Source organism: Vicugna pacos, chromosome 17 (assembly GCF_048564905.1).
Source record: "Vicugna pacos chromosome 17, VicPac4, whole genome shotgun sequence".
Taxonomy (NCBI): Eukaryota; Metazoa; Chordata; class Mammalia; order Artiodactyla; family Camelidae; genus Vicugna; species Vicugna pacos.
The window spans coordinates 10,838,290-10,866,092 of NC_133003.1; the positions used below are offsets into that span (position 1 = coordinate 10,838,290).

General features: G+C 45.4%; 3 protein-coding genes across 3 annotated transcripts in view; 1 reads left to right on the forward strand and 2 right to left on the reverse strand.

Moving 5' to 3' along the window:
* GLB1 (galactosidase beta 1) overlaps positions 1 to 15,857 on the reverse strand; it is a 75,541-nt gene extending 59,684 nt beyond the window's left edge. The window contains exon 1 of the mRNA XM_072940944.1: positions 15,667 to 15,857. Coding sequence (XP_072797045.1) covers positions 15,667 to 15,744 — 78 coding nt within the window. The 5' untranslated portion in view covers positions 15,745 to 15,857. The remainder of the gene's footprint in view (positions 1 to 15,666) is intronic.
* TMPPE (transmembrane protein with metallophosphoesterase domain) lies at positions 3,336 to 15,589 on the reverse strand. Its single transcript, XM_072940943.1, has 2 exons — positions 15,364 to 15,589; positions 3,336 to 13,471 (listed from the first exon to the last, which is right to left on the reverse strand). Exon 2 carries the CDS (start codon positions 13,361 to 13,363, stop codon positions 12,020 to 12,022), a length of 1,344 nt encoding a protein of 447 aa, XP_072797044.1. The 5' UTR covers positions 13,364 to 13,471; positions 15,364 to 15,589; the 3' UTR covers positions 3,336 to 12,019.
* Positions 15,858 to 19,373: 3,516 nt separating the features above from the next.
* The window catches only part of CRTAP (cartilage associated protein), a 33,719-nt gene continuing 25,289 nt past the window's right edge, over positions 19,374 to 27,803 (forward strand). Inside the window, exon 1 of the mRNA XM_072940947.1 lies at positions 19,374 to 19,718. Coding sequence (XP_072797048.1) covers positions 19,656 to 19,718 — 63 coding nt within the window. The 5' untranslated portion in view covers positions 19,374 to 19,655. The remainder of the gene's footprint in view (positions 19,719 to 27,803) is intronic.

A 27,803-nucleotide genomic window follows, 5' to 3' on the forward strand; every position in this document is an offset into this window, starting at 1 on the left:
AGTTCTCATCATAAGGAGAACATTTTTTCCCTTCTCCATTTCTTTCCTTTCCTTTTTATTGTATCTAAATGAGAAAACAGGTGTTCACTGAACCTGTTGTGGTCATCACTTCACAATACGTAAAGCGAACCATCTCACTGTTCGCCTTAGACTTACACAGTGATACATGTCAGTTACTTCTCATCAGAACTGGACCAAAAAAAACAAAAAATTTAAAGAGTGAGCTGATTAAATAAATTGCGGTTTTTATGGTATGTGACATGAATGGTATGGTACATATGAATACATGTACACACACACAGACACACACACACACAATGAAATATCACTGACTCTCTTCTTGCCATTGGAAAGATCTCTGAGACGTATGAACAGAAGGTCAAGAGGGGTTTCCGTAAACAAACCTACATCAGCTCCTGTGGCTAGTCCTGTGTCAGCTCCGTATACTTTGTGCTGACAGCGTCTCAACTCAAACTCACATCTCAAGTCTTTGTCCTGCCCCTACGCCACGGGCACCTGCTCGCCCAGGAACCTAGGAGTAGGGGTGGGGGGTGTCCACGCCCCTGGGGGCAGCCCTCAACAAGTTGAGTGGACAAAAGCACTCTCTACTCTTAGGCAGATGATTCTGGAGACATTCTGTGTACTTTCCAAGAGACTTTGGCAGAATGGTCCTGCCACCCAGAGTGAGAACCACAATACCTCTTCCCACCTGTCCCTTGTGGACCACTTTTCAGATCACCAGCACTCAAGCCCTCGTTTTATATTCTGCTTCTAGAGGAACCCAAACTAAGACACTTGGTACCAGAATTGGCCTAACGGCAGATACTTACAATGGGAGTCTGTACCTGGGTTTCTCATTTCCTGTTTGTCACACAACAGTAAGAACCTTGTAGCTGGTGTGAAGGAGGTGGTGACAGCCCATGGTATGCAAACACAAACACAGGAACACTCAGGCCCTCACCTGGGCGGGACGGGGAGCAGGCACAGGCAGAGGGGAGGACTTGGCATCTGTATTAGCTCTTCCCATGGAATGGGGCTGAGGGGCAGGGGTAACTGCTGGTAACTGTAAGGACTGTGAGGTCAGCTGGCTTTTATGAACAGACATGGAAGCTTTGAAGACAGAGGCTAGCTGACAGGCTCACGTCAGCAATCACTAGGGGGGTTCTTTGAATGTCAGAGGTTTCCGTGGCAATGTTTAAAGAGACCTATAACGGGGGAGAGCAGCTCAGTGGTAGAGTGCATGCACAAGGTCCTGGGTTCAATCCCTAGTACCTCCACTAAAAAATAAATGAATAAACATAACCCCCACAAAAACTAAAAAAAAAAAAAAAAAATTAAAGAGATCTGTATCTCCTGCCAGGAAGACAATGCTCAGGACTTAATGACGGGTAGGGGACACTGAGAGGGGGTCTTGAGGGGACAGAATGTGAGGCTGGATAGAGGGAAGTTTCCTGACATGGTGCAATCTCCCACGACTTGCAAGCTATCATCACAGAAAAGGCACCTCAGCCCAGTCCCTGTGCTGGTGGGACCGGGCTCCTTAGAACCTGGATGTGCTATCTGTCTACAAGAAGTGAGACGAACATTCCTCTGGAACCCAGAGGAAGGTGGGAGATGGCTCCCAGAGGTGGGAAGGTAAAAACGGTGACCAGACACCCCACCATCTGGCTCTTTTCCCCAGGACAGGCCAGAGGATGTTCCATGCTGTAAGGAACGAAGCAGGGAGGAGGGCCCTGGCATCCTCCAGAAGCTCCGGGAGGGCTGTCCTTTGTGCGCAGGGGACAGAAGATGCTCCCTAGTGTCACTGAGGGTGATGAGATTCCGGGATAACCAAAGAGGTACCGCCTGACGGCCAGAGGCAGGTGGCCATAGTCACCACCATCACCAGTCAGGCCAGGGTGGCAACCAGGTCATGTTGACAGGGGTGACCTCAGGCAAGGGCTTGTAAACCACAGCCTTCTAGAGGGTGAGATGGTTGGGCCACCAGCAAGGGCGCTGCCTGATGAGTCTCACAAGAAAAGAATCAATTACTCATGAGCAAAATGCTGAGGTCTGCCACTACGGTGGAAACTCGTGATTCCTTCGTCCGGTTCCCAGCTCTGAAGCAGGTCTACAGCCAACTGATGGGAGGGAGGGCCCCGTAACAGCACCCTAAGGACACACAACAAATAATCCTTCCCCAACGGGATGCAGGGCACCTGTGTCCTAAGGCACCCCAAGATCTTGTGAGGACTGTTGGATGCAGTCTGGCTGAGTCGGATGCTAGGGCTCCTGAGATGCCATGATCCCCACCCTACCCTCATTGCTCTCTGGCCACAGGAAAGGGAGCCTTGGCCCAAGTCCTTCTCAAGTGGGCCCAACAAATCAGAGGACCTACCCCACACTGATGTCCCTGGTCCTGAGTGCAAATTGGGATGGCTTTACTTAACAGCCCCTAGACTCTTCATCATGAGTCACTGTGGAGGGAAGGACCAAGCAGACGTCCTGGAGTTGCCCACTCCCTACCTCAACCCGAGATAAATCTGAACAAGACCACAGTTCCTCCCGGAACTGCAGATCCTGGTGCCTCCCTGGCAGAGACTCACTGGACATCCTCAACACATCCCCATGCAGGTCACCCATGAGCCCCTGCAAAAAACAGAGCCTGGTGGATGCTGGCTGATTACTTGTTTAACCAAGCAGGAGCCCCAGAGGCAGCTACCGTGTGGGTGTGGTATCATTCCTGGAATCATCAACACAGCCTCTGGCATTTGGTTTGTAGCTAATGTTCTAAGCTTTTCAAAATTATCAATAAAAAGGGTCAAAAGCAGTTTGCCTGTCAGCGAGACACTGTCTTTCTCTTGCCCCAGGACCCTGTTAACTGCCTGGCTCTCCCATAATCAGTCTTGACTGTCAGGATACTCCCTGAGCTGTCTCACTGGTCTGATATGCAGACACCACCATGATACCTGGGGAGCAGTGACAAGCCTCTGAAACTGTAATTTAGAAAAGCAGCAGAGGGGAGATTATGGACAGCTACAGAAGCAGCATCGCCTAAGAGACAGCTTCTAACTGGTGACTGTCATGGCCAAGATCAACGGGGAAAACCCACTCCACGATCCCTCTCAGTGTTAGAGGACCTGAGAGGATCCAGCCTCAAAGAGCTGGCACCACTGACTTGTGGCACCACTAACAGAAGGAAGGTAATGGAGAGCCGAGGAGGGGAGGAGGAAAGAAAGAAACCCGCCTTCAGAGATTTTTTCCCCCAAATACAACTCAACAGTCTGAAAATTGATGAATCAAGAGAAAGAACAGAATTCTGCCCCTTCTAAATGAACTGACACCGGAACCGAATATGGAAGAGACATCGTTTTATTTCACATGTGCACGGGTGTGGTCGCATCAGTTCTTACAGTGCAGGAGGTCACAGAACTCACAAAATAAAAAGCAATTCCAAGCAAGTCAAAGCCCACACCTTCCAGAGCTCCCACCCCCCAGCCCAACCCAATGTACATAATGCATATAATATCGGAGAGAAAGGACCACAGTGCAAAAGAAATATCCTCAGACCAAAAACACATCAGGGACCAAATACCATCCAATATAACATGTTTCAAGTTATTGATACCATTTAGATTATTTCAGTGGTAAATAAGCATTTTTAAAAAATTAAGCACAACATCAATACTTATATCACCAGGTAATGGGAACATTCCCCAAGTTTCCTAGTCCTCAGGACTAAAAACAATTATATTTGCATGACTTGTGCACATTCCTCAACCTAAGAGCCTTTCAAACATCAAATGTCGTGAAAGCACCATTCCAGCAGACAGGCTGGGGAACAAAGGGTGATGGTCAATATGAATCTGGAGTAATCTGAATGATCTGCTATAGCTTATATATTTATGTATTTTATTTACTCATGCCTGTCTTGTTCCAAAAAGATTTTTGTTCAGCATTCCAGAGAACTGTGGATAAAGACTGTAAATTACAATGGAAGAGGAAGGAAAATGGAAGAACGGAAGAGGAATGAGCACAGGTGAGGACCAGTTCCCAACCCCCCAGGACTCCCAGGCATTTACAGCTTTAATTCTGCCCCCTCCTCTCAGAGAAAAGGTACGTGCATAATTTAAGAAAACCAAAATAAAATTTAAAAATATAAAATAATTCCTAAATGTTAAAAACAGACCTAACTTCCCACACAGGAAAGAATCATTTCAAGGTAATTTGAAATAGTATTTTGAGTGTGTTGAGCCTAAGGATAAAAATACATTTTGAGCTGTATTCAGGTAAAACAAACAAATAAACCTGCATCTAGCAGATTTCATCTTATTAATAATGTTTTATTACTATTTTGAATCTATGAAATACATACGAGGATAAAGAGGTAATTATATCCAGTTGTTAAGAACCAAAATTTTCAGTGTAAAATAGAAACAAAGATAAAAATCAGTTAAGTAAAAACCCTATAATCAGGAAATCTCTGCACCTTCCACTCAATTTTGCTGTGAACCTAAAACTACTCTAAAAGAGTCTATTTAAAAAGAAAAAAAAAACAATCTCCCATTTGAATTGGAAATATTAATATAACTAAAAATTTTTTCTCTTTGTAAAAAAAAAAATATGTCCTAGCAATAGCCACAGAAACAGTTTAGAAATGACACTAGCACTTAGCTCCTCTAGCACTTAAGTTATGATCTCTAAATATTTCTCACTAAAAGAAACCAGGACTCCTTAAGAAATTACTTAATCCAAGTCAGGGGCAGAATATGTACAAAATAAGCCTAAAACTATCAAAACTATTAGGGCTACAACAAAATGACACAGAAGCCAATTTGAAGGAGCTCCAACTGGCCAAAGATGGGGATATTTTGAGCAGTAAAAGATGTACCATTTCAATGGGTTTAAACACACCAAATATACAAAAGTAGCCAAATTCATAATACTCCCTCCCACCCAAAACCAAAGCTTATTGATTATCTTTGGAGTTTGCTGGGTGTATCAGCTCATCATTCTGAATACTGATGAATCAAGGGAAAGAACAGAATTCTTTATAGAAGAACCACAGCTTGCAAATGCAGAAGAAACGATGAAATTGAGAATCACTGTTTTGGGGACTGATGGCAGGATTACATTTCTAAATGCTACAAAAATTCCTTCAGAACTTAGAACTGAGGTAAAATGTTTCCATTGTCTCTTCATTATATAAAAGTCAACTAATTATTCCCAGAAAGCCTGTTTAGTACTCTGGCCTACAAAATTCTGTATTCAATGTATCAAACTAAAAAGAAAAAAAATCACCACTTTACAATCCCTAGTGGGATAATGACTTTAGGCAACAATCATCAATGACTGCTGAAGCATTAGATGAAAAGATGATGTGAAACTTTCTAGCAGAGGGGCCAAGCTGACAACACCTGGACCCACGGGTCAATCTAAGCATCACTGAAAGCAATGAAGTCTTCCTACCATAAAAGGGGAAAAGTTGAACATGAATCTATCCAGCTTCTAGTTCTAACTTTAACAGACGTCTGCATCTACCAGTTTGCAGAAAATACGAGGACAGTACATGTTAAACACCACCACAAATCCAAAGTACCAAGATATAATATCCAGTTAAGTTGAACAAGCAAATGACATAAAATAAGAGGGGAGGGTATTTTACAGACTTAGAAAGATTAAAGAAATATATCAAATACAATATACGAAGCTTGTTATTAGATCCTGATTCAAGTAAAAGAACTATTAAGTGACATAATTCCTCAAGAAATTGAAAAACTAAACCTAAAGCTAGCTAGGAAATAATGAAAATTAGAGCAGAGGTAAATGAAAGAGAGAATGAGGGAGAAAAAAGAAAAAAATCAATGAAAGTAAGAGTTGGTTTTTTGAAAAGATCAACAAAATTGACAAAATTTTAGCTACATTAACTAAGAAAAAAGAGAGGACTCAAATGACTAAAATCAGAAATAAAAGAGGCACTATTACAACTGATGTCACAGAAAAAAAAAAGGATTATAAGAGACTACTGTGAACAATTGTGTGCCAACAAACTGGTAATCTAGAATAAACAGATAAATTCCTAGAAACATACAACCTACCAAGACTGAATCATGAAGAAACAGAAAATCTGAACAGACCAATAAATAGGAAGAAGATTGAATCAGTAATTGAAAATTTCAAAGCAAAACCAAGGACCAGATTACACACCATGACCAAGTGAGATTCTGAATGACAGAATGATTCAACATGTGAAAATCAAGCAACAGAATATACCATATTAACAAAGTGAAGGACAAAAACCACATGATTATTTCAATTGAGGCAGAAATAGAAAGGATTCAACACCTTTTCATGATTAAACACTCAACAAATTAGGAAGAGAAGGAAAGTACCTCCACGTAATAAAGGCCACATATGAAAGCTCACAGTTAACATCATACTCGAAGGTGACAGACTAACAGCTTTTCTTCTAAGATCAGGAACAAGGCAAGGATGCCTGCTCTTGCCACTTTCATTCAAGATACTATTGGAAGTCCTCGCCAGAGCAACAAAGCAAGAAAAAGAAATAAAAGGCATTCAACTGGAAAGGAAGAAGTAAAATTATCTCTCTTCACAGATGACATGATCTTATTTATACGCAGAACACCTAAAGATTTCATATACAAAAAAAATGTTAGAACTGATAAATTCAGCAAACTTGCAGGATACAAAATCAACATACAAAAATCAGTGGCATCTCTATGCACTGACAATGAACAGTCCAAAAAAGAAATTAAGAAAACAATTCCAATTATAATAGCATCAAAAAGAATAAAATACTTGGGACTAAGCTTTAACCAAGGAGGTGGAAGACTCATATACTGAAAACTACAAGACGCTGCTGAAAGAGATTTAAGACTCAAATAAATGGAAAGACATCCCGTGTTCGTGGATTGAAGACTTAGTATTGTTAAGACGTCCATACTCCCCAATGTGGTCTACAGTCACTGTAATCTCTATCAAAACCCCAATAGCATTTTTTTTTCAGAAATAGACCAATTCATCTTAAAATTCATATGGAATTTCAAGGAGCCCAAATAGCCAAAACAATTTTGGAAAAGAAGAACAAAGCTGGAAGACTCACGCTTCCTGATTTCAAAAGATATAACAAAACTACAGTAATCAAAGCGATATATACTGATACTGATATGAAGACAGACAAATAGACCAGTGGGAAAGAAAAGGCAGGCCTGAAATAAACCGTCACGTGCACATTTAAATGGTCTTCAGCAAGGATGCCAAGACCACTCAACAGGGAAAGGACAGTGTCTTCAACAAATGGTGCAGGGAAATCGGGCGTCCACATGCGGAAGGACGAATGTGGACCCTTACTTCACACCATATACAAAACTTAACTCAGAATGGATCAAAGGCCTATCCATAAAACCCCAAATTTAAAAACTGCTAGAAGAAAACATAGGGGGAAAGCTTTATGATATTGGGCTCGGCAGTGACTTCTTGGATATGACACCAAAAGCACAAGCAACAAAAGCAAGAAAATGGAGAAATGGGACACCAAACTTAAAAACTTTTGTGTATCAAGGGACACAAGGGTCAAAAGTCAACCTATGGAATGGGATATAATATCTGCAAATCAAATATCTGGTCAGGAGTTACTATTCAGAATATATAAAGACCCTCTATAATTCAACAATAAAATCAAATAACCTGATTTTAAAAAGGGCAAAAGACTTGAATACACATTTTTTCCAAAGATAATATCCAAATGGCCAACAAGTATATGAAAAGATGCCCACCATCACTGATTATCAGAGAAATGCAAATCAACATCACAATAAGTTATTACCTCACATCACGATCAAAAACAAACAAATAAAAAAAACCAGAAGGTAAGTTTCAGTGAGGATGTAGAGAAACTGGAACACTTGGGTACTGCTGGTGGGACTGTTAAGTTGTTCAACTACTATGGAAAACAGTGTAGGGGTTCCTCAAAAAAAAAAAAAAAGAAAGAAAGAAAGAAAAATAGAACTACTGTATCATCCAGCAATCCCACTTCTGGGTATATACTCAAAAGAACAGAAAGGGTCTCAGGGAGGTATTTGCACACCCGTGTACACAGCAGCACTATTCACAATGGGCAAGAGGTAGAAACAACCCAAATGTCCTCTGATGGATGAAAGAATAACAAAATGTGGTCTGTACATACAATGGAATATTACTTGGCCTTTAAAAGGAAGGAAGTCTTGTCACATGGATGAACACTGAGGATGTTATGCCAAATGAACTAATCCAGTCACAAAAGACGATAACGCATAATTCCACTTGCATGAGGTACCCAGAGCAGTCAAATTCATAGGAACAGAATGCAAAGTGCTGGTTACCAGGGGCTGGGGCAGGGGAGGAAGGGGAGGAGTTGTTTAACAGATACAGTTTCAGATTGGCAAGATGAAAAAAGCTCTGGAGATCTGTTTTACAACAATGTCAATATACTTGACACTACTGAGCTGTACACTTAAAAACCACTAAGATGATAAATTTTAGGCTATGTGTTTTTTTTTTACCACACATACATACACAGACAGTTGAGATAATCAGGAAGAACTGAAAACTCTTTACACAGTTAACTGCAGTTGAATCTTGTACTTACCTATAACAGATGTAGCTACTCAACCCCCAGAGAGTGGGAAAAACACTTTTATTGAAAGACAGAAGACCTGGCTTCTAGCCCCAAGTCTCCTAACTAGGTATTAGATGATATTAAAGAATTATTCTGAATTTCCTTGGCTGTAACAGCATTATGGAGATGCTTTTTAAATAAGCATTTATACTGAAGTACTTTGGGGTAAAGTTACATTTTCTAAGATTTTTGTTAATATACTCCAGACAAGAAAGAAAAAAGAAAGGGCAAGCATAGATGAGAAATAACAGTAGAAGAGTCAGTTGTTGAAGCTGGATGATGAATATATGGGGATTCAGGTGCTAGTCTCTCTACTTTGGGAATATTTTCAAATTTTCACAATAAAAAGCTTTAAAAGAGAAAGCAAAATAAGGGGGGAAAAGGATGGATGAGTGAATGCATGTTTGGAATGGATGGCAGTAGGATTAATGCATTGAGATTTTATAACAATAGTATCATAATACACACGATTGTTAATTTTTAAAAAGACTCACGTTTCATTTTATGAACTTTCATTTAACAGATTTTGAAAAAGAAATTAGAATGAAATTGAAAGAATTTTCAGGCTTCAAGTAAATGTTTCTCACGACCTCCTCCCAACCCCTTGCAATAAATAAACTTGTCCAAGGTAAGCGACTGAAGAACAGAGAACAGAGGCACCAAGTGTGCTGTGGAGAGCCGCCTGCCCCCCAGGACCATATCTGGACACAAATGGAGAAATTTCTGCTGGGGAAACATCCACCACATCATGGAACACAAACCAAGTACAAAAAGGTGCTGCTGACTGTTCCTTGGGCACACAGACGGACCTGTTTCATTTCTATCTATAGAGAGGAATCAGTCAAGCCGGGACTTCGGAGCAAGGACAACTGGTACACAAGACAGATGCCAGATGAAAGCAGGACTGATGGAAGTAACTCTATCAAGCTCAGGGCACTGATGAGAAAGATCTCAAATCAAGACAACAGTGTAATAACCTGGTGAGAAGGCGAGTCACCCGGGACCCGCTGCACCGAGGGGTGGAAAACAAACAGCACAACTTTCAGTCTGCTGGGATCCAAATGAGAGAGCTGGAAAGTCGGTGATCGGAAAGGGAGTCAGGGCATGAGAAAGGGAGTGGGTCTGGAAGAGTGACGACCTTCTTGAGGCCGGGAGAGGCGGGGAGCTTGAGTGGTGCCATGGAGAAGGGTGCCAGGGAGCTTGAGCAGAGCAGGCAGGGGCGCTGCCCTGGGCAAAGAAAGCCCTTCCCCGCCGGTAGGCCCACCACCTGCAGAATGTGTTCAGGAAAGGCTCCCCAGTGGTGCTTCCTCAGTTCTGAAGCTGTTTTTCCCCCAGCTCATTCTCCACTGTGAGGATGATTAAACATGGGGTGGGGGGGCAGTGTAAATAGTGATGTAATCACTGAAATCTCAACTCAAAGACACACTGGAAACTTGACTGGAAGGTCAATACTTTGGCTGCTGAGACATGAGAAAGGTGGCCTCCAGGACCCCCAGGGTTCCCGTAAACACCAAGAGGACCAGGAGGAAAAGGAAGAGACTCACTCTGGCCAGACAGAGCATGCACAAGGAGATGGGAGCACAGGCAGAGGAAAGCCATCCATGCCCCTGCAGTCGCTGCTTTTGACAGATCACCGGCCCCCTGGCAGGCGGCGTGGTACCCACTCACGTTCCCGGGACTGGCTGCTCTACAGAATCTCTGGGCACTGAGACCAACACAGTTCCTCAGTGTGCCTCAGGTGATGCTTAAAAATGAACATAAAGTACCCCCAGCAACTCTGTGCCATGACTTAACACTCTCCCCACGAAACACTCTTGAGGTAGATAATCATCCCCATTTCAGAGTAAGGGAAGCCAAGGCCCAGGAAGGTCAAGTTTGCCCGATGCTGCCTGACAAGCGAGCCGGAGGGTGAGCTCCCCACCCCACCCGCGTCAGAGTTCCCTGCCAGAAAAAGATTTTCAGGGAGGCCATTTCTGACAGGCCTTATTGCTATCCTAGGGTCAAAGGGTCCCCTGCCTCCAGCCAACAGGGGTGGGACCACACCAGACATGGTAACCCCTGCCTCTTTTTCTATGGGTCCAGTGCAGAGATGGCCGTATGGTTCGGTGGTCAGAGCCCTAGGACAGGGAATGATGGGGCCAGGCCCAGGGGGTGGGGGTGAGGGCAGGGGTGGAAGCCACCAAGCAGGAAGGACAGCCCAGCACCCCACAGCCAGGAGGGAACTGGGGCCCTGCCAGAGCTCAGAGCCCTGCCACTCCCCAGGCAAGCTACCACCTCCCCCACTGGTAGGTCGGGAACCTCCGCTTCCAGGGAAAAAAAATCAGACCCACCCTGGCATAGAGGGTGGGTGCTATGGTTTCCGGACGGTTCCCCCAGTGTAAGTCATCCTTTGAAACCAGCCCACCCTCTTGCAGGCCCAGCCCGCATCATTATGGTGAATGGAAATCAGCCTCAAGCAGACCGTTCCAAAGGACATCAGGCTTCCGGCCCTTGTTTGTTCTCTTTACACTGTTACCTGCGTCTGAATCTAGAACAGATACAGCTACCTATCAGGCAGTGGAGAGAACACTTACACTGGGAGGTAGAAGACCTGGCTTCTACAGGAGTCTCCTACATCCCTGGTTGTGCTGCCAAGGCCCTATCTCTCTTGGCCTCAGTTTTCTCATCTCTCAGTGGTGGGGAGCAGCTGTCCCTAATCCCCCCAGCCAGGTGTCGTACACCCTCTGAATCCCTAGGCAGCAGCACTAGGGCCGTCACCTACCAGAGCTAGCATCCGTCCCCTCACCCCCAACCCCAGCCTCACTCAAGGCCCAGAACAGGATGAGCCCCGTATTCCAGCCAGTCTCGCTGATGCTCTCAGTACAGGTGACTCTGACAGAACCAAGGGAGAAAAGAAAACCTTCTTCTCCAGCAGCCATCTCCCGTGTTCTCCCAGACGCCCTAGCAACACTGCCCCTTCCCCAGAAAGCTCTGGATCAATGATTCTGGAAACTGCTTAAGCCCTAAAGAGGATTTTAAAACACCAAAAGTCCCTTTCCTACTCCACTTTCCCGAGGCATCCCTCTCCAGCAACCCCCCTGGTTTGAGTTCATCCCCTCCATGAGCTCTGCAGAGGAGGACGGCATACTCCAACGTCATCTGGAAAACAGATACCTGTTCTTACACAAGGGGCTTGAGTGGCCTGACAAATGCCTGTAAGACAGAGATGACCATCTGCAGAGTTAACCTGCCTGGACTTGCCAGGCTTGTGACAAGCGTGTGTTGGCAGGAGAGGCTGGAGGAGGGGCAGCAGGGAGCCTGCCCTGCAGGGGGATGGAGACGGAGGGCCAGGGCAAAGAGGAGGCACACGGGGCAGGGGTGGGTTCAGGGAGCCCGCCGCAGGATGAGCTCTGTAATCTCCGCCCTGCTGCCCAGCCGCATGGGTATCCCGTAGTAGGCGGTGCCAGGGCTGACATATACAAACGTAGTCTGGGCCACTTGGTAGAGACCAGCAAAGAAAGGGTTCAGGAGGTAGGCTGCCACATTCAAGGGGAAGATCTGCCCAGCGTGCGTATGCCCAGAGAGGATCAAGTTAATGTCCGGCCGAGCCTGGAGGGCTCTCTTGGCAGCCAGGGGCTGGTGAGCCAGCAAGATGGTGGTGTGGTCGGGGCTGCAGCCCCCTAGGGCCTTCTCGAGATCCATGCCGTGGCCAGAATAGTGCAGGATGTCTGCTTCGATGTCGTCCACCCCCGCCAAGCAGATCCAATCGTCACCCTCAACCCCGCCAGGCTTGGCCCGGGTGGCAGAAATCTTCACATTCTCATTGTGCAGGGGCCTGACGTTCAGTGACTCTAGCAGTGCAAACCAGTTGCTGACATCCGACGTGTAGTACTCGTGATTCCCTGTGACGAAGTAGGTGCCGAGGCGTGAACGCAGCTGGCCCAGGGGAGCCACAGCTGTGCGGAGGATGGAGGCTTCAGAATCGCAGAGGTCGCCCACAATCACCGTGACATCCGGCCCCAGCCTGTTCACCATCCTCACGAACATTTCCATCTTGGTCCTGCCCACGGTGGGGCCCAAGTGGATGTCTGAGAGCAGCACGATCTTGAGGTTGTCCATAGAGGCGGGTAACTGATGGGTTGGCACCTCCACAGTTTTCACAGCCGGGGGCTGGGCAGCGTTCAGCAGCCCGATCACGCTGAGCACGGCGGTCACCACCACTGCCAGCGCCGGCCTGAGCGCCAGCTTCCTGGTCTTGTCAAGGCTGCCCACGGCCCTGCCGGCGCGCCAGGCCAAGAGCTGGTAGGCCTGCTCCATGCCGCTGAGGGTACAGAGGAAGAAGACCATGATGATGTATGCACCGAGGCAGGAGTAAGCAGCCAGGGAAAAGAGATAGGGCTCCTCTGCCACCAAAAAGAGCATGGTGAAGAAGCTGGAATGGGCCAGGGCCAGGAAGGCCACCACGGCCATCTTCCAAAGCTGGAAACAGGCCGACTCCGCAGCTGGGGAGTGGCTGAGGTTGCCGACCGTGCTCCGCCAGATGTAGAGGGAGCCGAGGAGCATGAGAGAGTTGGCAAAGAGGGCAAGCTGCAGGCGGAACAGCCACCGCCAGGCCCTGAGCTCAAGGCTCTGGGCCAGGTAGGAACGGGAGATGATCATGGACACGAAGATAGTGCCAGCAGCCAGGGCGGCCTTGGTGCCCAGGGACAGCTGCCTGAAGATGGCCATGCCTCCACTCCTAAGAGGCTCCCCTGCCAGTTCTGTGTGGGTGGGCTCGGGAAAGTGAGCTCCTTAGAAAGGACAGTGGCCAAGGAGAGGTTTCCAGGTCAGCTCCGCCTGCAACCAGGAACCGGCGTCAGCTTTGTGGGATAATAGAACCTCCTTGTCCCCATTCAAAACCTGAAGGCCGCTTATATCTACCCAACCTGCCTAGAAGCCAAGCCACTCAAATACCAGCCAGTCACTACACTTTATTACTGAAATACAGATACACTGGATTGTAACGTGATGGGCTGTCTTCATTTTCTTACAGTTTTCTGAATGTTTAAAGTTTTTCTACAAGGTACATGAACTTCTTTTATAGTAAGAAAAGTATGATTCTAAATCAGCGGTTCTCAAAGTGTGGCCCAGGGAGACCCTTTGAGAGGGGTGGTTCATTTACTCAAAACTATTTTCATAATAATACTAAGCCAAAAAGCCTTCCCATTCTCTTCTCTCATGAGTGTACAGTGGAGTTTTCCAGAGGCTCCATGAATGCAGAAGTAGCTATGAGAATCCAACTGCCATCTGTTAAGACAGACTTGAAAGAGATTTGCAAAAATGTAAAATAATGTCACTCTTGGTCCTCAAATTTGGGGAGAAATAGTTATTTTTCAAAAAAATAAGTTGACTAACATCTAATGAATGTATTATTTCTTAAGTTAATAAATATTTTTAAATGTTCTGTTTTAACTTCTGGGATGGCTAAAGTTTGAGAACCGCTGTTCTAAATAAATGTAAACAAGGAAATCATGGAAAGCTAGTCTGCTAATATCTTTTTCAGCTCTAGGACCAGGCACAAGACCTAGGTGCCTGACCTAAGAATCTCTAGGGTGAAGCCAGCCTCCCAGTGTGGGCTTTTGGGCCTGGCAGTCATAGGACAGCCCCCGCTGAGTGAGGCTGAACAAGGATGATTATCAATCGTGACACGGAGGGCTGCCCTGTCTCCCAGCCCCTCCTCCATAAATTCTTATCCCTCCCCTCTCACAACCTTCCTAGATGCTGGTTAAGATCTGCCTCCCGCCCCCCCCCCCATCTTTCTCTGCCACTGGCAACCCATGAACTTTTGTCTCGTGTTTCTCATAGCTGGCGAATTCCCACTCCAGGGCTCCAGGCAAAAAACCAGGGCAAGGGAACCAAAGACCAAAACAAACATTCCTTTGAAATGACCTTTTCCCAAGAAGAACCCCAAGTTAAAATACTTTCGAACGTTGTTTTCCAAATACCTAAGAATCTCAACATGGGTTTTAGACAGGTATATGACTTTTTTTCTGCTCCAGGCACTTTACTGAAAACCTTTTATCAAAGGGTATAATCTGCAAGTCAACGGGCCCAAAGTTCATAGGTTTCTACTTAAAACAAGCACCCGACTCAGCCCATTCAAATTCTGAAGGAACCAAAGTTGGTTCGCTGAACGTGCGGAGAGACAGGTGCCAGTTTCAGTCTGGCGCTCCCCCACCCCAGACCCCCGCACCTTTCCGCGGCCGTGATGCCGGCCTCCCCAGGAGCGAGTCCGAGGTCCCTCGGGCCCTTGCCTTAGCTCTGCCGGGTGGGCTGAGGCTGTGCTTCTCCCGCAGTCACACACGCACCCCCCTCACCGAGCCCCCCGCAAGCCCCCGCCTCCACCCCGCCCGGCAGGACCAGCTACGCAGCGGCGCCGGCGGCCACCTGCGGCCTGCCTCTCGCCCACCGCCAAAGCCTGAAGGTTTGGAAAATCCAAGCCATAAAAGTAGGCAGCGGGAAGTGGCGAGAAGGGCAGGAGATGTTTGAAAAGAGAACACCTCGAAGGAAATTAGCCCAATGTTCTCTTTGCGGGGGCCTCTCCTGACCCCATTTTCTCCTTCCGGAGCGCTCAGCAGAGCACAAACTGGACAAGGGAGGGCGCCCCAAACCAGAGCCCTAGGCGCCCTCCAATATCATGCGCCCTATGTGGAATCCCCCTTCCGGAAAACCGCAAAGCAGGAAAGCACCTGAGCTCAGCCCCTCGTCGCGCGGATAGGGAAGCGGGTCCAAGCGAAAGCGGCGGCCGGGCGGAACACACGAGCGACAGAGCTACCGGGAAGGACGCGCGCCGCGCCCGGCCCGCCCCCGACTGGAGGGCCGGCCCACTGCCTGCGCTCCCTCGGCTGCCTGAGGAGCCGGGCGCGCCCGGGGTGGGGGGGTGTCCCAGGAACCCCGCCCCGTAGGACCCCCGAGTGGCCGCAGCTCCAGCCCGGTCTCTCGCCAGCCTGTCCCCTAGCCATCATTCCCGCTCGAGGGTCCAGTGGACTTACGTGCAAGCCATGCGCAGAGCCCAGCAGCAGCGGCACCAGCAGCAGGGAGAAGATACGAACGACTCCCGGCGTGTCCATCCTCCAGCCTCCCGGCTCCTCAGTCAGCGCCGGGGCAGCCGCCGGGCGTCGTTTTACTGGGGACCGGCGGCCTGGCACCGCCCCTCACGGGCCCGCCACCAGCCCCCCGCCAGCTCCGCCCCGCCCCGCCCCGCCCCGCCCCACGGCCGCAGAGCCCGGAGCCCCGCAGGCGCGAGCCTGAGGCCTCGCGCGGCCGCGTGACTCCTGCGTAGTGTTATCCGGGCCCTGCCGGCCTCCGCCGGAACGCGGGACCTTTCGCAGACTTACTCAGGAGGCCTGGCTGTCAGCAGCTCGGTGACGCGCCCGGGGGGTTGGACTTTATCCAGGATCTCCTTGCTCCTTGGCTCACCTGACAGGAGGGAGGGAGATAAACTAAGTGACGAGCTAGACCCCCAGCCCTGCATATGGGCCTGGGGGCTGCCCGGAAAACTAAACCAGGGGCCCGCCAGTGAGGACCAACCGTGTATCTGGTACGTGAGAGAAATGTAAATAATAGGTGCTCGCCCCCCAAACTCTAGGAGTGAGGTCTAGAAATACGTCCTTTTACAAGCCTTTCAGGTTATTCCAGTGCGCACTAAAATTTGAGACCCACTGTTCTAGGTTACTGTTAAATTTAGAGGTATGGTTCCAGTGTGGCAAAATCTTTCGGAATGCCAGTGCTCAAAGCACCGGGGTCTGAGGAACTTAATTCATCCTTGGGTTTTGAGAGGTAAGAGTAACAATACCTCCCCCACTTTCAGTTTTGCACTTAAGCCTCTCAACAACATCGTTGCGATGGCAAGATCTGTCTAGTGGACATCAAATAGTATTTCTTTTTTTTTTTTTCAACTTGGGAAAACGAAGGCTCTACCGTGAGTTAACCTGTGCAGGACCCCTGGTTACCCACAAGATCTGAGTCTGAAGTTAAGTCTTTTGCAACCTGGTTCCCTTAACTCTCTGAAAATTACCCCCTTCTTCCTGTCACTGCAGAAGTGTCCAGCTTTAATCAAAACTGAGTTTCAGAGGAAGGAGCCTTTGGGGAAGTCGCTTTTAAGTATACATGTATATTTCTCCAGCTTTATCAAGTTATAATTGGCATTCCACAAAATTCACTGGTTTGTAACTATTTTCGACTTTTATTTTGTGAACTTTTCAAAACTTAGTTTTGAAAATTAGGAATGTATGGTTACGTTATGCTATTGACAGACTCCTTGACTACACTTTAATCAGGCTCCTTTGACTGGAGACTCTTTGAGACCAGACTAGACCTAGCCTAGGCCCTCTGTGCCTGTCCTGTCCTTGCTTGCCCGGCATTGTCCACACTTAGCAAAGAATCCTGCTGAGTCAGTTTAGAGACAATCCCCCAATTCTTGATATCTGATCAAGTTTCTCATTCCCATTCCACCCCTGCTTTGACCTCTAAGTCCTTGGCCTGCCCTTAGCAAAACCCCCTTGAGATCTCTTATAATTTTCCACCCAAAAGCTGCCTATAAGTCTCCAGCTGTCTTTGCTGTGCTTAGATTTGAGACCCATCCCCCAGCTATGGCTATAGAGTTGGCTCTTATTACAACAGCCTTGCCATTTCAGCAAGTGTCAGAATAATTTTTTCTTTAGCACTATATATAAATTACAATGTGTGGATCTTTTTAAAACTTAGTTTGGTTTTTAAACATTGGGATAATGGTTACAAAAGTCAAGAATAGTTGTTACTCTGGCGGGGTAAGGGCCTGAGATTGGCAGGGCTCCTGTGCAGAGGCTTCTGGGAATGGGCAACAAAGTTTTGTTTCTTGAACTGGAGGATGGTTACAAGGGCATTTGCCATAATATAACTCATTTAGTCACTTATTTGTTTTGTGTCACTTTCTGTATCTGTTTTAAGTTAAAAAGTTATTTTTTCCTTTTAAAAAGTTAAAAAATAACCATAACTATCTTCCAAAAAACCCAAAAAACTTTTATATTATGTAACAAAACAGCCAAAATTCCATTTGCTCCTTCCTTTCTCCTTTGCCACTGGACATTTCCTCTGGAAATTGAGGAACAGGTGCTGGCTTTCCTTTCCCAGGTTCTTTATAGGCCTAGACTACCGACTTCCTCTCTCCTTTCCAAACTCTGCAATCCTAGCTCAGTACTAAAAAGGTACTAAAGGCTTTGGAGGCAGACAGACTTAAGTTGGAATTCAAACTCCACCACTTAGTATCTGTGTGACTGTGAGCAAGTTACTTAACCTCTCTGAGCCTTAGTTCCTTCATTAGTAAAGTAAGGATAATAATGTCAAACTCACTGGGTAGATGGGGGCGTTACCAGAGATCATGCCTATTGGAACTTGGCACCTACAGGATGCTAATGGGACAGGTGATGAAATCGGAATTAGGACTGTCGTTTAACTTCCTGTTTTTGATCCGGGTACGACGTCTAAAGATTAAATAATAGTTTTGTATGAATTCATTGATTTTGATAATTGCACTGTGAGAATGTCCTTGTTTTTAGGGAAGAAAAGGGCGTCATCTCTGCAACTGCCTCAAACAGTTCAGGGGAAAAAAATGTGTATACGTGTACACACAGAAGGATGAAACAAATGTGGTAAAACGTTGACATTTGGGGAATCAATCATGGAATTCTTTGTACTGTTTTTTCAATTTTTTTCCTAAGACTGAATTCTTGCAAGAGGAAGTTAGATAAAAAAAAAATTCTTAGCACACGGCAGATTCAACTTTTCCCACCTTCTTTCCCAGCCTATAGACCTAAGGTCTATACGCAGCAGGCATTTTTTTTTAACTGAATTGAGGCAGAAAGGGTTTAGCACAGGGGCTGACAAACTAAAGGCAGCAGCCCAAATCTGGCCCTCTTGCCTGTTTTTGCATGGCCTGCCAGTTAAAAATTCATTTTTACATTTTTTTAAATGGTTGAAAAAAAGTCAAAAGAAGAATAATATTTTGTGACACTTGAAAACATTCTGAGATTCAAATGTCAGCATCCATAAATAAAGTTGTATTAGAACACAGCCACTCCCAGTCCTCTATATTCTGTGTGAGACTGCTTTGGGATTATGAGGGCAGCTGAGTAGTTGGAACAGAAACCTGATGCCCACAAAACCTAAAATATGTTCTATCTGGCCCTTTCCAGTAGAAGCGTGCCCAGAGAGTTTGGATTGTAGTTTGTTTCTGAGATGTTAGCCCCTGACTTTGTATTATAGTTGGGCTGGCAGTAGTAATAATACTATTGTTGTAATAATAATACTGGATTCTTTAGCAGCAGCGAGTCACTCTGCCTCATGATCTAGTTGCATGTTATTATCCACATTTCACAGATGAGAAAACCGAGGCCCAGAAGAGTTAAATGACTCGCCAGTTGCCACAGAGCTAGGAAGTGATGGCGTCTCTAAAGTTGCGTTGCCTAACTTTAGAGCCCAAGTTAGTTTTACAAGGCTATGCTTCTGTGCATACCTTATTTTTCAGTTCCTGTCCAAGTGCACATACAGAGTGTGTCCTGGGTTGTAAACTCCAGGTTGTGAGGGGTATGAAATGACCTTAAGAAGGCTGTCACCCCGTAGGGACTCATCTCCGGTGAGAAAGGTGTCCACATCCACACTGGAACTAAATACAGGGCCTGCTCTGATACAGACCAGTGCTACTCGAAGTGTGGTCCGAGGACCAGTGGCATGAGATCAGTACAGAAATTCAGAGCAGGCATCTAGAAACTTGAGAAAGTTTGTCTCTTGAATGGAATAATGAAAAAAAGTGGATGTGAGTTTTATGTCTACTGTTACTTCCTTTTTCTAATAGTTGATTTTTCTGAAATTTTTACAACAGAATCAGTCCCTGAAAGAGAAGGAAGAACACTGATAACCACAGAAGCGAAACTGACCCTTCACCAGAGGTAGTTTGAGAAGCACGGAGGCCTCATCACAAGCCTGAGAACAATGAATAGAAGAGATGTGTGCAGCCCAAGAACAGGTGAAAACTTCGTTTTTCTATCTTAACAGGACTCTGCACAAGGTAAGAAGCACTGAATGACCTATTTTCCCTTATGGTCCCAATAAGAGCTTTCCCTCAAGTCTCAGTCTCAGTTCTGAGCTGTATTTCAGTGTAAAAATTTAACTAACTTTACATTTTTAATGTTTTTAAAGTTCCATTAAAATGATTGTAATTGGTTTTAAGAGCATTAAATGATAAATGTGAAAGGCAAGGAGGAAATCAAAGCCTGCACTAAAGAGAAATGACAGCTGAATGCCATGCATGATCCCAGGTTGGATTTTGACCCAGGGGGAAAAAACCTGCTACAATAGACATTATTGGGAGAATTGATAAAAGTTGAAAATAGACTATGGGTTAGAAAATAACAGTGTATCAATATTAAATTTTCTCATTTTGATGAAGATACTGTGGCTACGTTCTTAGGAAATACACGGAAATATTTCGGGGTAAAGGGTTATAATGTCTGCAACTTCCTCTTGAATGATAATAATATGTTTATATATAATTATACATTACACCTAGTAGACATCTGCATTTTATGTTTATGGTAAGAGCAGATTATGGTGCAAGTTAGGGCAAAATGTTAGCAACTAAAGAGTAAGGGAGAGGGCATATAGCAGTTCTGACGTCAAAGTAAAAAGTTATTTAAAAAATGAAAGATAAAGCCTCTTGCCTACAGATGCGGGCAGTTCTGCTGTGCGGTGATTCTTCTTTCTTCTCCTGAGTCTTTCGGGTTTCTGATGTGGAAAGTCCTGAGATCTATGTCCTGGGGATAAGTTGAGCAACCAGCTAATGGGTATTGTTGTGAAACCATAAAAAGATAAAATCGTGAAATTATCAGCCAGCAGTTTCTCCACAATCCCAGTAAGAATTCGTAGCTGTGTCCCGGGACTGGCTCACCTCTCATGACGTCATGCATGTTAAGATGCCCTTGTCCCCATGTCCTCAAGCTCCCTTCAGGAGTTAAAAACACAAAATGGCACTAGTGAGGCCAGCCTTAGGGGGAAAAATTACTTTGTTTTAAACAGTCTTTGCTCTTCTTTCTATATCATCTTTACTGTCTGCTTCCTCAAGGTCTCCCAGCTGCTTCTTTGCAAGGTTGACTTTTCCCCCTTCATGTTTGACTTCAGTCTGTTATTTCTTCACCTGGGCCCCCAGACCTAGCCCACTCTATGTTTATAACCACATCTGCAGTCATGGTTCACATCTCTGAATGATCGCAGTAGTTATCTGGCTCAGTTGAAAGTTACAGCTAGGGGGAGGGTATAGCTCAGTGGTAGAGCTCATGCCTAGCGTGCATGAGGTCCTAGGTTCAATCCCCAGTACCTCCATTAAAAAATAAACTTCATTACCTAACCCCTCAAAATAAGTAAATTATTTATATAATCTGGGTTCTAGCTTCTCTTCAAAGATCAGACGGTCTGGCCACACCAAGCTGGGGGTCCCTTGGAGTCACAGTAGATTAGAGATGTGCATTGGGGTGTTCTTTATGCATGTGGGTCCCTCCAGCTGGCAACCATCTCCGTCTGGTCCACTGCAGGCCCCATGGGAGACTTAAGTTTGCAGCTTCTGGGTCAGAGTTTCAGTGGTAATGGGCTCACAACCCCTCTGACTACGGTATCAAACACATCGATATGACGTGTCAGATTCACTAGTCTTCTGTCTCCCGAGCCCTAGGCTGCCTGCTCTACCCAGCTGCCCTTGCGGCACGTCTGCCATCCCAAACCAGCCATCTGGAGCCTCTGGCTCCTCCAGACACCTCTACACTCACTGGGATGAAGCCCCATGCTTCCCAAGTGGCTGCCGAAGAGGCTGGGTGGTGCAACCCAGAAGGGCAGGCGAGTTCACTGCCCCGTGGAGAACCGTAGTGCAATGGGAGACTGGAAGAGGGAGAGCCAGTAAGTAAGCATCCTCTCCCTTCCTCCCTCAGATCAACTATTTCAAGGTGTGGTTTCTCTGTACAGCCTGTCTAGAGACATTCCACCAGGTCTAGTGGGTGCACCTGCCAAGAAGTTGGCTCTGTGTCTTCAAGGCTGTACTGAAGCAGTGGCCAGGCGTGATAACAGGTTACTGTGGGCTGCTCCTCATTCTTTCTTGCCTCTCTCTCCTACTGTCATGGGTTGGATCTCCCAATAAAGCATTGGCATTTAATTCTTGCCTCAGGCTCAGTTTTCTAGCCCAGGATGAGAGAATTATTTGCTCAACATGATGACATTACTCTGAAGCCTGCACACTCTCTGTACGTATTTCCTGAGCTTTCTCCAACCTTGTTTTTTGGGGATGTCCTCTTAGATTTTGTTTTTAGGACCATAGATCACAACTCATTCCCAATTCAAACTCTAGATGTCTTAATGAAATCTTAACTTTCTTAAGAGACCTTAAATTAAATTTAATTTAAGAAATCTTAAATCTCTTAGCTCCTCTTTCTTCATGAGGTAATCAGTGATGGCACTAGCTGAAGGAGATCTTTCCTTCCAGAAATTTCTATCGTGTTCTACCTGCATCTAACTTATAACCTTTCTCTTTCTCTGTTTTATGGCTCTTTATGGTCTATGCTGTAACTCTGGCCCTCATCTTTCTTACAGGGTTCACACTGCGGGTCTCCTATACTATTTTTTAACTTCCAGCCCCAACATTTTTCTTGTCCTTTGAAGAAGGAAGATTCCTCTGTCAGGAATCTTCTTTCTTTTCCATTTTAGCCTCCAGCAAACTTCTTTTTTTTTTTTTCAACCAAAAGACATTTTTAATGGCGGTACTGGGGATTGAATGCAGGACTTCACGCACCCTAAGCATGCTCTACCACTCTACCCCACCCCACTGTCACTCCCCACCCCCCACCCCCTGCCTCCAGCAAACTTCTGTTCCATTTTTTTCTGACCTTTTAAAGGAGTTCAAGCATGGTCGTTTGCCAGAAACCTTCCCAGACTCTCTGTTAGACTAGATGGCTTGTATAGGCTGAATGTTTGTCATCCCCCCACCAATTCATATGCTGAAACCTAATCCCCAAAGTGTTGGTATTTGGAGGTGGGGGCTTTAGGGGTCTTTTGGGTGATTAGGTCATGAGGGTGGGGCCCTCATGAATGAGATTAGTGCCCTTAAAAAAAGAGACTCCAGAAAGCTCCTGTGCCCGGTCCACTAAATGAGGGCACAGTGTGAAGACAGCCATTCATGCACCAGAGAGCAGTTCTCACCAGACACCAGATCTGCTAGCACCTTGGGACTTATCCTCCAGGATCATGAGAAATAATTTGTTTATAAGGCATCCAGTCTATGGTATTTTTGTCATAGCAGCCTGAACCCACTAAGACAGTTACCCAGTCCTCTTTGGAGCCCACACAGTACTTTGTTCAGGTCTCTATTCCAGCTTTAATGGTTGGTAGTTGAAAGTTTACTCACCTGTCTTCTACAGACTTTGAGTTCCCAGCAGAAACAGTAGATACCACTTCTCTAATACAGTGCCTGGCACACAACAGTTCACTCTAAGCCAAGGTAACAAATGGAAAAAAGGAAAAATAGATGTTTTATCTCTACTCATCTGGAAGTTCCTTGCAGTTAAGGGTGTATGTCTGATTCATCTTTGCATTCCAGCACCAAGGGCAGGACCTGGTATAGAGTAGACTCTGGACAGTGTGTTGAAAGAATGAATAAATTCATGATATGAGAGACTTCGTCATTAACGCCACCCAGGGGGACGCTGGCTCCTTTAGTGAGGAGACACGCTTAGACACGGCTCTGCTGAAGCTGAGCAGCCCCACAAGCAGGGGTCAGCCATAGTGCACGTGTCTGGTTTCATTTCATTTTACAAATTGTGTTGAATTATCATGGGAAGCAACCTGCCCACCCACAACCTTCTCCTCAAAGGCAATTCCACTTAACCTCTGCTGTCCCCCCATCTCCCTGCTCCGGGAAGAGAGGGGGACTCTTCCTCTGACTCTATTCTTCCCCTGACTCTTTATTCTTCAGCCACAGTAGCCTTCTTTCTGTCTTGTGTACTGTTCATGCCTCCTGCTCCAGAGCCATCTTCTGTGGGGGCATTGGCTTGTGATATGTGGGTGGAGCCTGGGATCCGAGCAGCCCCGCGAGACTTCCCAAGCCCCACTGTCAAAGCAGAGTGGCCTGGAAGTGGCAGAGAGCTGATGGACCCAGAGGGACCTGGCCGCAGTAATGAGGATGACTCCTCAGTGGTGACCAGCTGAGATCAGAAGATGTCCCAGCAGAGGCAGCAGTGCACATGTGACAGTCTCTCCCCATGAGTCCCACCAGGTTGACTTCAAGGACAAGAGAAGGAGCCAGATGAGAAGAAAAAAATGAGGGTACCCTTCTGAAGCTTTTGGTCAATGTACTATTAGCTAATTCTGGGTAACAGATCATCCCAGGCATCTACAGAGAGGTGTGAATTCCCTGGTGCTGGATCATCGAGGATGGACTCACTCATGCTCTAGGCAGGTGGCAGGAGTGGTGGAGAGACAATTGGGTCATAAGTCTCTCATCCTCCAGCAGGCTAGCCTAGGCTTAGAGGATTCCAAGTGCCCCAAGGGAGGGCAAGTCTCAGTGTAAAGGGAGCATTTGCTATCATCTCATTGGTCAAAGCAAATCACACAGCCAAACCTAGATCTAAAAGTTGAAGAAACTGACTCCATTTCTTTCTCTTCCTTCCTTCCTTTCCTTCCTTCCTTCCTTCTTCCTTTCTTCCTTCCTTCCTTCCTTCTTCCTTCCATTTCTTTCTCTTCCTTCCTTCCTTTCCTTCCTTCCTTCTTCCTTTCTTCCTTCCTTCCTTCCTCCCTTTCTTCCCTTCTTCCCTTTTTTCCTCCTTTCTTCCTTTCTTTCTTTCCTGACTCTATTTCTTGATGGAGAAGCTACCAAGTCACATTGAAAGGGGCATAGTTATGTAGAGGGGAGGAATCGGAAGCATTCTTGCAATCGACCACAACCAAATTTTCAGGTCCTCTATCTTAGATGAGTTTATTTTTTTGTAGAAAGGCAATAATTCTTTGTGTATCTTGAAGTGGTTTTCCACTTCGTTTTGGCATTCCAGAAGATGGTTAACAAATTGTGAGTTATTAAAATAGTTATCATAGCTTCCTTTCTGGGTTTATGCTGCTTCCCTTACTCATCTTTGTTAACCACCCTGGACTTAAACTAATGCTGTGAACACAGACAGGTTTGGGTGATAAGCCTTTGAATGGTTTCTTTGAGAGAAATAGCTTGGTGGAGAGACTTGACAGCCTCACAGAGCTGTCATTCATTCTTCAAGAATTTCTCGAGCACCTACAATGTGTCAGGTACTCTCCAATGTGCTAGGAACACAGTGCTAGGTAAAAGGGACCTGGACCTTTCTTAGTGAAGGAACAGTCTTAAGAGGAAAGACACATCAGACAAATAATCATAAAAATAAACAAACATTGCAACTGTGAGTTTGCTTCTTTACTTTCAGTATTATGTCTCCTTAAAACAAAAAGTTTTATTGAGGTACGACTGACATACAATAAACTGCACATATTTAAAGTATACAGTTTGGTAACCGTTGACCTGAAATTGTCACCCTAAGTGATATTCTGATTTGATTTAGGTAGGGAGGACAGAGAAGAAATGAAAATGTCCTGAGGAGGTGATATCTGCAGTGGAATCTACAATAACAGCCCTGGGCAAAGGTCTTTCCGGAGGAACTGAGAAGACAAGTACACGAAGGAGGAAGATGTGGCCAGAGCTTAGTTTTTGGTTCAGTTGAGCCACATGTGAGATGCTTGCATGCATGCATGCATGTATTTATTTATTTATTTATTAAATTTTATTAAATTTTTGGCAGGAGGGAAGGAGAGGTAACTGGTCTATTTATTTACTTTTGGAGGAGGTACTGAGGATTGAACCCCGGACCTTGTGCATGCTAAGCATGCGCTCTACCACTTGAGCTCTACCCTCCCCACCAGATGCTTTTGAATTGTTATGTCTGTGTTAGCGGGATTGAACGGTTTTCTGTTTATTGGACACTTCCTTTTGTGTGTGTGTCTGTTCTTCACACATTAAGGACATCAAGCCTCAAGCAAGATGATCCCAGATTGGGCAGGAGGCTCAGGAGGGGACCAGGTAACCTCTTCTCCCAGCCTAGCTCCTTCCACAGGCTCACCCCACTACACACCACACACACACCATTCAGGTCTCTGCTCAAACATCACCTCCTCATGCAATCTTCCCCACCCCATCCCATCCACTTGTTTCATTTTCTTTGTGTAACTATTGGGATTTTTTCCCCTAACTTTTTAAAAAATAGCGAGTAACTATGAAATCCTATCTTTAAAATATACATCCAGCATAAAAAATGATGCAGTGAATGTTCTCAAACTCACTCCCAGCCCCTCGCCCCCAGGTAACTGTCTCCCAATTCCCTGCCATTCCTCTCCCCTGACAGGAAACCACCATCCAAAGTTTTGTTTATGGTTCCTTTTTCATTACAGTTTTACCTTGGTGTTTGTATGAGGTAAGACTGTATTACTTGCATTTCTAAATAATATTTTGTGAGCTTTCGTATATTTTTAAACTTTAAACAGGTGAGATCTTTTTTTTTCTCTTTAAGGTTGAACTTTGTTGTTATGTGTAGCTGTAATTCTTTTTTTTTAATATTTACAATTTTTTTTCTTTTTTTAATGAGGGGGAGGTAATTGGGTTTATTTATTTATATTTGGAGGAGGTACTAGGAATTGAACCCAGGACCTCATGAATGCTAAGCTTGTGCTCTAACTGCTTGAGCTATACTCCCCCACAGCTGTAATTCTTTCATTGTCCCCTGATGTGAAATTCTCTATGTGCACATACTTGCACTTAAAAAAAAGAAAGTCCACTGTTCTGTTTAGAGACCACTTATTTCTGCTTTCTGCTGTTAAGAACTGTGCTACTGTCTCGTACCCAAAAAGCTTATTAATTACAAAAGAAAAAAAATGACGTGGGGAAAATGGACACGACCTTCACAAAGTAATCAAAGTGAACACCACCAAGAAGTGGCACACACTGTGTTCCTCCTGTGATGCATGAGGAGGGTGCAGCACTGCTTCTGTGGTTTTCTAGTCCAAGAGCTTGATCTGAAACTAATTTTGAGGAAGCATCAGAGAAACCCCAGTGAAGGGCCTTTTATAAAATAACTGGGCTGTATTCTTTTTAAAAATAGTCTTTAGTTTTTAGAGCAGTTTTAGGTTTGCAGCAAGACTGAGCAAAAGGTACAGAGATGTTTCCATATCCTCCCTGCAACTATGCACACACAGCCTCCCTCACTATCAGATCCCACACCGGAGGGGTACATTTATGACAACCAATGAAGCTACTTTGACACATCAAAATCACTCAGAGCCCGTGGCTTACATTAGGGTTCACTCTCGGTGTTGTACATCCTAGGGTTTTGCCAAATGTATAATGACATTGATCCACCATTATAGTATCATTAGAATAGTTTCACTGCCCTAAAAATCCTCTGTACTCTGCCTATTTATGCCTCCCCCCACCACCACCATTGGGCAACCACTGCTCCTTTTGCTGCCTTCAAAGTTTTGTCCTTTCCAGAATGTCAGATAGTTGGAATCATACAGTATGTAGCCTTTTCATATTGGCTTCTTTCACTTACTAACATGCATTTAAGTTTCCTCCATGTCTTTTTGTGGCTTGATGGCTCCTTGGTGCTGAATGGTATTCCACTGTCTGGATGTACTACTTTATTTATCCATCCACCTATTGAAGGACATTATGTTTGCTTCCAAGTTTTGGCGGTTACGTAAAAAGCTGTTATAAACATTTGTGTGCAGGTTTTCAACTTATTTCAGTAAATACCAATGAATGTAATTGCTGGATGGTATGGTAGAGTGTGTTTAGTTTGGTAGGGAACTACCAAAGTGTCTCTCATAGTGGCTGTACCATTTTGTATTGCCACCAGCAGTGAATGAGAGTTCCTGCTGCTCCACATCCTTGTCAGCATTTGGCGTTGTTAGTTATTTTGAATTTTGGCCATTCTAATAGGTGTGTAGTCGGTCTTGTAGTTTTGGCTTGTGTTCTTAAAGAATGTCAATGACATAACAAGAAAAGCTGAAGAAGAGGTTCAGATGACAGAACACTAAATAGAAGTGA

Bases quoted from the DNA above. Each gene is read 5' to 3' on its own strand.
- TMPPE (XM_072940943.1), bottom strand. From the start codon at position 13,363: ATGGCCATCTTCAGGCAGCTGTCCCTGGGCACCAAGGCCGCCCTGGCT.